The sequence below is a fragment of the Octodon degus genome, unplaced genomic scaffold (genome assembly GCF_000260255.1).
Source record: "Octodon degus isolate 3935 unplaced genomic scaffold, OctDeg1.0 scaffold00021, whole genome shotgun sequence".
NCBI classification, from domain to species: Eukaryota; Metazoa; Chordata; class Mammalia; order Rodentia; family Octodontidae; genus Octodon; species Octodon degus.
Genome location: NW_004524597.1, coordinates 14396072 through 14409597, shown reverse-complemented (window position 1 = coordinate 14409597; position 13526 = coordinate 14396072). Strand labels below are relative to the sequence as shown.

At 41.6% G+C, this 13526-nt stretch overlaps 1 protein-coding gene across 1 annotated transcript in view; it reads left to right on the top strand.

Annotated features, from left to right (window-relative positions):
• The window catches only part of Snap29 (synaptosome associated protein 29), a 47167-nt gene that overhangs the window by 24780 nt on the left and 8861 nt on the right, over nucleotides 1–13526 (top strand). The window contains exons 2-3 of the mRNA XM_004628013.2: nucleotides 3643–3839; nucleotides 9251–9336. Coding sequence (XP_004628070.1) covers nucleotides 3643–3839; nucleotides 9251–9336 — 283 coding nt within the window. The remainder of the gene's footprint in view (nucleotides 1–3642; nucleotides 3840–9250; nucleotides 9337–13526) is intronic.

Genomic DNA, 13526 nt, shown 5'->3' with positions numbered 1-13526 from the left:
CTCTCTCTCTCCCTCCCTCCCTCCCTCCCTCCTTCCTCCCCCTTTGACATTGTACCACCATCCCAACCACATCTGTTCTCTGACCACCTTATTTTTCCAGTTTTAAACTTAGAAAACTCCTTTAGGGCTGAGGGGAATAAGGCAGAAATCACCTGATCACTTACAATGTTAAGTAAACACATTGTATGCTGAACTTTAACACAGAGGCTCTTCCAGAGCTCAGTTCCCTCATGACCACCCTGGTAGCTTCAGCAACCTTATTCTCATAGGGACAGATGGAGACATATGACATGCGCTGCTTCTGGGAGACAGGAGTGTACCTTGGGACCAGAAGCATTTGAGGCCTATCTTCAAAATGCTTGGGCTTCCAGGACTTAAACATGGTGCTTCCTTGCTGTTCGTTTTACCAAGCGTTTTTTTCCTTGTTGGTTAAAACTAGATCACTAGCACATTGAGTTCGGTCATTTCCTCTGCTTTCCAGGGAAGGATTTCAGTAGAAGCCCTTCCACTTTTGTTGACTTCATAACCTCTAGGGAACACCAGCTTCCAGCACACAGAAACTTCCAGAATCCAGAGCAGCACTCCTTCCCCCCGCCTTCAACAAAGCACCTCTCTGTAATTCTATTATAACATCCACATCAGATGTCTGGTTTCCTTACCAAGAAAACATAACATAGAGCCTCCGAGTCTAAAAGAATGTGTCACTTGTAAGCAGAAGAAAATGAGATCCAACTGCAAAGTGGAGGAGGTTTTGTCAGCTACTTGTTACCCCTAGAACTTTCCAAATGGAAAGAGAAGACCAAGTCAGGGAAGTAGGTAATTTATAAGATGAGTCAGGGTGAGAGATGCTCACTGGTAGAGAAACTAGAGGCCTCCCTTGGTAACTCTGGCCACTCCTGAAGCTCCAACCCCAGCCTGTGCTCTGAGGATCTTTCCAGCTCAGATTCATGTTTTCTACTTACTACAAAATAAGCTAAAAGACTAGGTATGGTGGCACATGTCTATAATACCAGTGCTTAGGAGGCTGGAAACAGGAGAATTGCTATGAGTCTTATCTGTGTAGTGAGGCCCTGTAGATCTGTACTAAATTAAAAAAAAAAAAAAAAGCTAAGATTGGACTATTAGAAATGTGTCAGACCAGGCATGGTGGTACATACCATTAACCCCAGCACATGGGAGACTAAGGCAGAAGGATCACCTGGAATTTCAACCCAGATCAGAATACATAATTCAAAACCACCCTGAACTACATAGCAAAGCGCTCTCGCTCTCTCTCTCTCTCTCTCTCTCTCTCTCTCTTTTTCAGAACCAATGATTGAACTCAGGCCCTTGCACTTGCCAGGCAAGCACTTATTCTACTGAGCTATCTTCCCAGCCCTGCAAGGCTTTCTTTAAAGAGAGTGGTTGGGGGCTGGAGAGATGGCTCAGTGGTCTAAAGCACCTACTTGGAACAAACTTGGCAAAGCAAAGGGACCGCGGTTCGATCCCCCAGCACCACATGCCAGCCAGCCCCGCCCCCTGGTGGGCTGAGCTGGCGACACACACACATACACACACACACATAAATAAATGTAAAAAAAAAAAATTAAAAATAAAAAATAAAAAGAGTGGTTGGGGTGTAGCTCAATGGTAGACCCCTTTCCTAGAATGCATAGGGCCAAAATCTTCAACAGCATTGTGCACATGCATGCACACACGTGTGCACACACACACAGGAGGAGAGTAGGAGTGAGGCATTATGGTGCTTTCCTGTAATCTCAGAATTCTGGGAGGTTGAGGCAGGAGCATTGCAAGTTCAAGTCCAGCCTAAAACAACATAGCAAGATCTTGTCTCAAAGAAGTCCAGGGAAGTAGCTTATTTATAGGCCTTAGGTTCAGTCCCCAGAAACGGGAAGCAGGAGAGGAGAAAAATGAGAAAGGGTGAAATCAAAATCAGCTTAAAATCAACAAATGGATGCTAGAGAAAATCATTTTCATACTAATTTGTAGCTCTGCCTTTGTTCCCAAAGAGAGTCTCAACCTAATTTGTTTAAAGCCAGGTGTGATACCACACCTGCATAATCCCAGCACTTAAGAGGCTGAGGCAAGAGGATTGCCATGAGTTCAAAACCAGCCTGAACTATATAGTGAGACCCTGTCTCACAAAACGCCTTCTGACTTGAAGGTGACTCACAGGGGAGACAGCTGGAATGACTGCAGATAAATCCTAAAATAGGGACTGAAACCTGGGAATGTAGACTTCTGCCTAGCACATGTGAAGCCCTGATTTTGATCCTCAGCACTGGAAAACAAATAGGGACTGAAGCAAGTTTGGTAGACATCAAGGAGCAAGCTAGTGCTGCTGTTGTTGTGAGTTCACATCTACATTCAGAACCATCAGCTCTACAGGAATATGGGCAGGGCTATTCATGTACCAGTTTGGATGGATACCTTTTTCAGCTTCTGAATACTACATTCATTTGATTGACATGTATACTGTCAATTCTGCATAAATTCAGACTCCATTAAATTACTCCTACAGGCCAGGGAGATGACTCAGTAGAATAAGCACTTGCCAAGGGCCTGAGTTCAATCCCCAGTTCTGCAAAAAAATAAATAAATAAATTACCCCTACAGCCTTTGTGACCCCAGTACATTGACAGTCATATCAAGCAGCTGCTGAGCAGATACTGGAGACTCAACAGTGAGCAAACAGCCAGTCTCTACCTCCAGAAACGTATGTGCTGTAAATAGAACCAAAGCAAATGGAGAGTGTTGAAAAGAGTTCTACTCCAGAGAGAGGAGACCATTCTGAAGACACAGATTCTGATGGAGACCTGAATTAAAGAGAGAAACTGAGACACACAGGCAGAGAAAGGAACATTTGTTGCAGGGGTTTTTTGTTTGGTTTTTGGCAGAACTGAGGATTGAACTCAGGCCCTTGTGCTTGCCAAGGAAGCGCTTATTCTACTGAGCCATCTCCCCAGCCCCAAAACACACATGTACCACCCAGGAATCTATGTTACAGGTTTTAAAGCTAAAACTGGGGCTTGTGTGTTAGCTCAGTTATTTAAAGCTCCTGCTTGGGCAAACCTAGTCAGGTGCAGGAAACCGTGGTTGGATCCCCAGCTCCACATGTTGCACCAGACTGGCCCTTAAGGCAGCCTAAGCCAGTCAAAAATAAGTAAATTAATTAAATAAGTAAAGTTAAAACTATGAAAAGACTATACCTAAACACTTCTAGGTTCAGAAAGGATCCTGTGATAGAATTTGAAGATATCAGCAGGGCAGTAGGCTCAAGTGGCCCACTGAGAATGCCCACATCTAAAGAGGACGACAAAGACTAGAGTCCCAGGGCAGTGCCAGATCCAAGCCTGTAGGGACTATCAGGACTTAGAGGGAATAAAGAGGGCCTACTGTCCTGGACTCTTGCCCCCCACAGGCACACCCCCATCCATCCCATTGTGGTCCTGTGAGCCACCCTCTTTGGCAAAGGGACTTAAGAACAAAGAAAACAAGTAGAGCTAAGGTAGGAAGAGACAAAGGAATGTTGTCAGAAAGTGTCAGTCCCTGTACTTGTTCCCTAAGTGTTTATGAAGGACTTCCTGGGGTGCACGGGAGACTATTAAAAGGTATAACGCAGCTGTTTCTTGTTGTTCCCAGGAATTGGTCCGGCAGCGAGGAGCCCTAGAACGCACAGAGAAGATGGTAGACAAGATGGATCAAGACTTGAAGACCAGCCAGAGGCACATCAACAGCATTAAGAGTGTGTTTGGTGGGTTCGTCAACTATTTCAAATCCAAACCAGCAGAGATCCCAGCTGAACAGAATGGTGTGATCACTCCACAGCCCAATAGCAGGTGAGTTCAGCTTCCTCCATCTAAATATAAAGTAACAGTGGAACCGGGCATGGTGGCACACATCTATAATCCCAGCACTGGGGAGTTTGAGACAGGAGGATTATGTTACAAGTTCAAGACCAGCCTGGGGCTACAAAAGTGAGCACAAGGCCAGCCCAAACTGCATAGTGAGACCCTTTCTCTATCAATAGTCAATAAAATAAAGTAACAGAAGTAGGTTTAGTGTAAATAGACAAAACCTTCAGGCTTATACTTTACTACTTGTAGCGCTTAAACTGGAGATCTAGTTTTTCCCTTTTTCTAGTGTTTTCATCATTGTAACCATAGTGTTTCTTTGATTTTTTAACCTGTTTCTTCATTTAACGCAGAGAAATGATTCATATCCTATGATTACATATGTTGTATAACTATATTTTCTTTTTTTTTTTTTCAGAGAAAAAGTTCTAAGAATTTTATCTAGAAATTCACTCCTTTCATACTATATTTTCTTTTGTCTTTTTCTTTTCCTTTTTTTTTTTTGTCTTTCTGAGATATGGTTTTACTATGCAGATCAGGCTGGCCTTGAACTTACTTTATAGCCTAGGCTGGCCTGAAATTCACAGAGATACTCCTGTCTCAGCCTCCCAAGTGGTAGGATTACAGGCATGTGCCACCACGCCTAGGAGTTGTATAAGTATTTTAATTCTGTAACATAAAGAGGAAGAGACTTTCTTTTTTTTTTTTGAGACTTTTTTTTTAATGAGGCTGAGATTAAACCCAAGGCCTTGTACATGTCTATCACTGAATTCTCTAGAATCCTAGCCCTAGCCCAGGGGAGCTATTTCTTTAAATGCTTAGAGACATAGTAAAATTCATGCCTCTTAAGTGGCGAGATAGTGACTATGTACGTGTATACACACCACCCAGATGAAGATGTAGGATGTTGTTGCGAAGACACTGGGAAACTATTGCAAGTACAGATGAAGGATCCTGTGGGGATTGCAAAAAGAACAGACAGGCAAAGTCTTTGGGAAGCCTAAAGAGAAAACTGCAAGGAAGCCTCAATGCATTAGCCAGAGATATAAGGATTTCTTTGTGCATTGGCTGAGTCATGATCACCTTCATTCCAGATTTTCCTTTTTTTTTTTTTTTTTTTTTTTTTGTATTTTAGGGAAGGGTCTACAGGGTGTTCAGGGTCTCACTACTAGATTAGACTCATAATAATCTGCCTGTTTACAGCCTCCCAAGAGCTGAGATTACAGGCATGTGCCACCATGCCCAGTCTCAGTTGCCCCAGGGAGGGGACCAGCACAGCAGGCCTGGGGATCAAATCCCTGGCCTCTGTGCCTCCTTGCAGTTACTTTAATCCCCTGAGCTATTTGGCTAGCCCCAGTCCAGATTTTCTAGCTCATTTCTAGTTTTAAATACCTGTCACTCTTTTACTCTCAACTGGAGTTAGGTTTTTCTTAGATTGTATTTACGTATAAGTTACATACCCCTCATCCAAAATGCTTGAGACCAGAAGTATTTAGATATAATTATATCTATAATTATTTCATAATTATATATTTGCTGCCAAAGCAAGCACATAAGTTTCACAATTGTATAAGTTATGGAATATGCATTACTAGTTGAACTTCTCTACACAGGAAATTTAAAATCTGAAATGCTCTGAGATCTCAAAGTTTTTGAACGCCAAAATCATGCTACTAAAGGTTCATGTTTTGAATCCTAGCACTTGGAAGGCTGAAAACAAGAGAATCACTACGAGTCTGATCTACACATAGTGAAACCTTGTATACCCTGTATATTTTTTAATATTTTTTTTAAAAAAGAAGAAAAGAAAGTTTCGTATTTTGGGTTAGAGGTATAGCCAAACAGTAGAGCATTTGTCTAGCATACTTGAGGCCCTGTGTTCCATTGGTAGCACTATAAAACAAAGTTTCAGACTTTCAGATTAGGGATTACTCAGCCAGTAGCACAGGAGAAGTTAGAATATTCACTTATTTTGATCTAAGACATCCTGCTTGCACAGAGTCAGAAGCAGAGCAAGCCCTTGGAGGTGTAGGAATCCAGCAGACTTCCACATTCTCTGTGCCTCTTCCTGAGGCTATTTGAGGACTTTACAGTCCTGCTGGAAAAGCATGGGTCTAACAGTAGTTTTTTTATTTTTATTAGTACATGTTTATAGTCCATAATGATTACATTCATTGTGGGAATTGAGACAAGTACATAACAAACCTAATTCCTTTTACAAAATTATAAAATATAATCCATTCTTTTCTTTTTTTAGAGCATCTGGAAAATTCAATCCTTTTTGGACAAATATTATGGTATTTCAGTGACTTGGGCCCCCAGATGCCCAAGGTCACTTAGCTGGCCTAGTCTTCTGTTGATAGATCAACCCCAGTCAGTTGTGGTGTTCTTGCATCACTTAATACCAAGAAAGCAGAACTTTTATTATTCACTCATTCATTTTCAGTGTTGGGGATTAGACTCAGAGTCACACTACCACTGAGAAATGTCCTTAGTTATTTTTTTAAATTCTGAGACAGGCTGTTACTAAATTACTCAGGCTTGAACTTGAAATCTTCCTCTACTTCCTAAGTAGCTGGGATTACAAGCATGTGCCACGACATCTGACACAGATCTTTTAAGTGAAACAACTCACAATAATTTAGCCATTACACAAATGTGCATCACAGTGAATTGGAAATCTTTGTTGAGGAGGCCAATTCAGAAACATTGCATGGTTCCTTCCTTCATGTGTCTTGAATACCCATGTCTGCATATGTCACTTACTGTGACTAAGAGTCAAAGCAGTGAGAACACAGTTCATCTGTTGGTATTGAGAGGCAAATGGCCAACACAGATGCCATGGAGGCCCCACGAAAAGGAAGGGTTGACCTTAGAAGAAAGGGAGGTGGCACAAAGCTGACCTTTTGACATGAAATCATGATTACAGGGTAGTCCACCAGTTGAAATGGGGCTTAGCAGCAAATATATGGCTACCAGGAAAAGGCAGCACTCTGAAGAGCAAAAGCTACATTTCAAAAATACAACAGGATTTCTGGAATAGCACTGTGCAGAGGGAAAGGCAGAAATAAAGAACTGGATGTGAGCCAGTGAGACAGCTTAAAGACTAAGCCCTTACTCAGGCAAACACAGGGACTGGAGTTCGATCCCTGGCACCACATGCCAGGCTGGCCCTGCCCTCGAGTGCCATGAACCAAACACCAAGACCCAGTGGGGCAGTGCATGCCTGTAATCCTAGTGCTGGGGAGGCTGAAAACAGGAGGATCACTACAAGTCCGAGCTGCATGGTGAGACCCTGTACCAAATACATAAATAAATAAAATAAAATAACTGGATGTGATATTGTACTGAAACCCCCAGAGGGGTTTACTGAATCAGATGTTCAGTCTAACCTATCCAGCAATATGATGTAATATGGCACACAGATGCAAAATAAAGACAGAAAGTTCTGCAGGAGCTCTTGAGGAGCTCTGGGATGATCCAGTGTTCTCTGTGGAACAAACGCATCACATTCAAAAGCTCTTGGCTTTTATTAGTATTATTAGTATCAATCAGGGAGGTGGGTGGAAGTCAAGGCAGAATGATAGGAAAAAGAAACTTTGCAGGCATCAGCTCTCATGAGAAATTTTGTTTTTGTTTTGTTTTTGGCAGAACCGGGGATTGAACTCAGACCCTTGCTCCTGCCAGGGAAGTGCTTACTCTACTGAGCCATCTCCCAGGCCCCCCAATAGAGCAATTTTGTATCAGGCACAAAGGCCTCTGATTAACAATATAAAAATAGCTTTTTGCATGCAAGGCTGGCACCTTTACTGCCAGGAAAATATAATTCATTTTTAGTCCCATGGCCTCATCTGAGATGTTATCTTGTGTCTTAGTCCTAGAATCTCACAGGGTCTTGCTCAGGTCCCCATTCGAGCCATCAACATGGGAGTTGTTCTCACCTGTGTGTTGCCACTTTGCTATTAATGGAACCACCAGTGCCTCAGCCAGACTTCAGTCACAGTTTCTTAGCCAATTGAAGGAACATCTGATTCAGTATAGCCAGCTCTGAATAGCCAGATGAATAGGGTTGAATGAGAGGTTAGAGAAAGATCAAGTCAAGGGGCTTTGTTTCTCCAGAGAGTACACTTGATTGTCTCCCACATAGTGCACACCTCTAGTCCTAGCTACTCAGGAGGCTGAGGCAAGAGGATCACTGCTAAGTTGAAGGCCAGCCTGGGCTATGTAGTGAGATTGTCTCAACAAAACAAAACAAATAATCACCCCTCTGGTAAGTATATCATCCCTTAGAGTTGCCCATGTCCTAATCTCCAGGCCCCATGGAGCATCCAATCCTACCTAAACAGAGGCACCTGCCATGCTCCTACAGGTTCAGTGGGGTATCAAGCACAGTCTGATCATCGCTTAAGTCCCATGAGAAATCCCTGTCTATAGTTGAAGTCACCAAGTAAGGTGTTATAGGTCAGGAAGCAAAACCAAATATCTTTTAAAAGGATTTACCATATGTAATGAGAGGGAAAAGACAACAGAAAATTTTCATTGACGAAGTCCAAAATATAAATTCAGGCAAGCATAGTGGTGCACACCTGTAATCTTAGCACTCAGAAGCTTGAAGAAGAAGGATAGCCTCAAGTTCAAGGCCAGTCTGGGCTATAGTGAGTTCAATGCCAGTTTGAATTACACAATGAGACACTGTCTTTAAAAAAAAAAAAGTAGCAGTAGTAGAATACAAGTTTTTTATAATAGAGCTTGAATAATGAGAAAAATGAATTTCTCTCTCTCGCCCTCTCATTCTCTCTCCCTTTTTCCTTCTCCCTCTACCTCTCCCTCATTCCCTCCCTCCTTATTATCTGTACAACAAAAATGGTCATCTGTCTGTAAAGGTCATTTGTTGCTTGTGGCTGTCCAAAAACAAGTGATGGAATTTTAGGTGTATATATTACAATTTTTAAAAATTAGTTTAAAAAAAAAAAAAGATGGTGGTCCAGCTCTGGCCCACAGGTCGTAATTTGCTGAGCCCTAGTCGAAAGTTATCCATTTCGTGGTTTCATCTACTTTTCATTCACCTGGTCCCAAGACTTCTCATGTGTCTATGCAAGGGGCAGTCACTTTAAAACAGTAATCTTGGGGCAGGAGAGATGGCTGAGTAGAGTAAGTGCTGGCCTGAGTTCAATCCCCAGTACTGGGGAAAAAAGAAAAAAAAACAGTAATCTTCCAGAGCTTGCCATGAAGCTGACTATGCTCCCAAGTGGGGCAATGGAAATCCATGCTTTGGTTAGGAGTTTGGCACAAGGGAGGCATTTGATTTTCAGTTCACAGGCAACAGTTGAAAAGACCGATAACACAGTCATACACTTTTTTCCTTTTTAAATGTTTTCTTTTCCTTTTATCCGAAGATTGAAAGAAGCCGTAAGTGTAAGTAAAGAACAAGAAGAAAAATACCAGGCCAGCCACCCAAACCTCAGGAAGCTGGATAATATAGGTGAGTTGGGACCAGTGCACACACATCTACATTTGGTTCCTGAGGGCCCTCTCTATTAGACCTGGAAGGTTGTAGAAGCTGCCTCTCATACAAGGCTCCAGCTGCTGGCATGCCATGTACTGCTTAAAGAGCCATGTGTGCTTTTGGAAAACAGGGTGTGTGTTATACGGAGTTCCTTCCTTCCTCTGTCTATTGTGGAGGTTTGGTTAAGGGGTTGGCAACCTGTGTGCCCTTGAAAATGAGCCTACCAGCCATCAGTTCCTACATGATATATCTTTGAGCTATTTTATAGTGAAAAGCCTCTTACAAGAATAACCTCTGTAGGGCCAAGTATGGTGGCACACACCTGTAATCCCAGCACTGGGGAGGCTGAGGCAGAAAGATCACCATGAGTATAAGGCCAGTCTGAACAATATAGCAAGACCCTGTCTCAAAACAAAGAAAAAAAAAACCTCTAATTTGTGATGTGTTGTGTCACTAGGAGAACATGACCATCATATATAAGGGAATGTAAAAAAAAAAAAAAAAAAAAAAAAAAAAACAAGCCCTGGGTGTGGTAGCATATGCCTGTAACCTCAATACTGTGCAGGCTGACACAGGGGAATCACCTTAAGTCTGAGGCAAGCTGGACTTTATAGTGATTTCAAGGCCTGCCTGAACAACATAGCAAGATCTTGTCTCTAAATAAATAAATGGGACCAAGAGATGGCAGGAAGGAAAGGAATGAATGGGAAAGGGAGTAAAAAAAATAATTAAGATGTGTCATGTACATGTACCAACTCCTCACAATGAATGTAATTGTTAGGCACTAATAAAAATAAATAATACACCTATAATCCCAGCACTCAGGAGGCTGAGGCAAGAGGATCACTGCTAAGTTGAAGGCCAGCCTGGGCTATGTAGTGAGATTGTCTCAACAAAACAAAACAAATAATCACCCCTCTGGTAAGTATATCATCCCTTAGAGTTGCCCATGTCCTAATCTCCAGGCCCCATGAGTATGTTAGGTTGTAGACAAGAAAATTTGCAGTTATAGGTAGAATTGTAGTTGCTAATCATTTCTGCTTGATGTGGAGAAATTATTCCATTAGCCAGGCTCAGTGTCTGCACAAAGGTTCTTGTAAGTGGAAAAGGAGGCAGAAGAGAGAGTATTAGAAAGGGATTCAGACCTGGTACACTGCTAGCTATGAAGATCTAGTAAGTGGCCAGCTGCCAAGGAGTGCACGTGAGCTCTAGAAGTTGAAAAAGGCAAAAAGACCAATTCACCCCAAGAGCCTCCAGAAAGAACACAACCCTGCTAATACCTTAAATTTAACCCATTGAGGCCCATTTGGAATTCCAATCTCCAGAACTAAAAGATAAGTTTGTGGTAATTTGTCATAGGCCCAGGAAGAGAGTACTATAACTCCCAACCCAAGGAGGAAAAGAAGCAGCAGCATGGGCAAGATATGCAAGATAAGATATGTCTTGAACTGAATCATTTCATTAATATCAAATGATAAATCCAGAAACATCTTTATCTGGGAAGGAATTTAGGCTCCTAGGGGCTACCATGGATTTTCGAAATCTAAACACATCAAAATGATGCTAGAAACCAAATGCTGATTCTGATAGCCTAGTGGAGGACAGGACACATTCCAGCAACATCAGAATCTACCTTGGATCCTAGCAGTCTGGGAGGTTGAGGCACAAGAATCACAAATTAGAGCCTAGAGTAGGCAATTTAGCAAATTATTGAAATCGTGTCTCAAAAAATAAATATATTAGAGATGTAACTCAGTAGTGCCAAAAAGAACCTACCACATTATTTGTGGTTCATAACAACTGAGGAGAAACCTGATGGAGAAAGAGTCTGAGGTCAGAACAGATTGACATGGGCACAGTTCATTCTACAAAGGTAAGCACCATAGTAGAAAGTAAGAGAAAATAAACTGCAAAGGGCCCAAGAAAACACACATCTGTGCTATACCCTGGAAAAGTGGAATAAGATCCTACACCTAAAAGACACTATTTTAACTCAGTGATGGAACTAAACAAAAAAGGGGATACAGATGAATGTCCATTTTGTATCTGTGTATTCAAAATGGTTAGAATAGATATATAGTTACATTATCTTAATAAGTAGAGGGATTTGTTCTAATAGTGTTTGTAAATAGGATATCATGTCCGAATCTTGTACAGCAAATAACCACTAGGAAGACAGTATGCAATGTGTTAATTATTGAAACTGTCCTACCAATTTGATTTGAAACTGTCTCATTGCTATTTGTTTTTCAATAAAATTATGGAAAAAAAAGTAAACATTAATTACAAGAAAAAAAAATAAAGCAACAACTATTTAGGGGAAAAAAGACACTATTTTAAGGGATTAAAAGTTTTCATTTGTGTGGTGTTAATTTAGGAGACTTTGAGAAAAAAAAAAAAAAAAGATGAGTTAGGAGTCATGGTGCAAACCTTTAATCCCAGCAGTTGGGAGGCTGTGAGTTCAAGGCCAGCCTGGGCTATAAAGTGAGTTCAAGGCCAGCCTAAACTTCATAGTGAGGCCCTGTCTCAAAAAGATAGAAAAAAAAATTTTTTTGATAGACTAGACATGGTAGCACAGACCTATAATCCCAGTACTTGGGAGGCTAAGTGAGTTCAAGGCCAGCCTGGATTATATAAAAGACCCTGTCTTTTTTTAAGAATTTTATTTTATTTGTTTTTTAAGCTATGTTGTTAGCACACAGAACACTTCTTCATTATTTTTTAGAGGAAGGAGCGTATGGCCGTAGGACAGTGTTAATCCAGTGCTCGATTAACATGGGGAAAGCAGCTTTCCCTGCTTGTTTGTTTGTTTTGGTACCAGGAATTGAACTCAGGACCTTGCACTTGCCAGGCAGATGCTTATGCCACTGAGCTACCTCCGCAGCCAAACCCTCTCTCAATAAAAAGAAAAAACTGATATTGTATAAGTAGACTAGTGGTTGGTGCTTGGGTAAATGCAGTTCTGCTTGTTAGTGGGTTCCATATCCACGGGCTCCATATCTGCAGATTCAGTCAGTTCTAAATCCACGATATTGGGCCGGCCAGGTAGCTCAGTGGATTAAAGCGCCTGCTTAGGCAGACACAGGGGCCTGGGGTTCCATCCTGGCCTGCTCTGCCAGCCCCACTTCCAGGGTGCACTGAGCCAGCAAATGAGACTGGGCATGGTGGCACTCGCCTGTAATCCCAGTGGTTGGACGGCTGAAAAACAGGATCACTACAAATCCAATCTGTGTAGTGAGATCCTGTAAACCCTGTACTAAATATATTTTTTAAATAAATAATATTTTTTAAAATCCATGATATTCTAAATGCCATACTAAACATGTAGGTCTATTTATTTTTTTGTATTTTAGGAAAGGATCTACAGGGTTTTCAGGGTCTCACTACTAGATCAGACTCATAGTGACCCGTCTATTTACAGCCTCCCAAGAGCTGGGATAATAGGCTGGTGCCACCACGCCCAGTCTCAATTGCTGTCTCAGCACACCCCAGGGTCAGGAGTGGCACAGGAGGCCTGGGGACCAAACCCCTGGCCCATGCACTTGCTTGCAGGTGCTTTAATCCGCTGAGCTATTTGGCCGGCCCTTGCTTAGATAGGTTTATTTTTGTGTGTGTGCCATTCTAAACATAATCAACTTTTTAATTCTTGCCATCAGTTCTGAAACCATGCCATTTAGCAACTATTTACATGACACATATGGTATTATATATTATTACGAGTAATCGAGAGATAATTTAAAGTATATAGGAAGATGTACATGGGTTATATGCATAAGAAGCTTAGGCATCCTTATATTTGTATATCCAAGGATGATCCTGGAACCAATTTCCCTAGGCTACAGACTGCACTAAATCTAGAAAGATATTTCCTCAAAAAGAGGTAAATTGGGATAGCAGAGCTTTCTTGTCTGTGTATGGAAACTGAAGTTCAGGGAACATTTTGGGGGTCAAATGTGTTACTACTTACCATTTCTACTTTGTTTAAGTGAAAAGATAGCCTAGTAATATATTTCTAGGAGACTGAGGTTATAGCTCAGTGGTAGAGCACTTGCCTCGTGTGAGCAAGGTCTTGGGTTTGACACACAGGGAGAAAGAGAATTTCAAAAGAATGAAAACTCATCCCTATCCTAAACATAACAACTTTTTTGTTAGACATGGTGGCACAC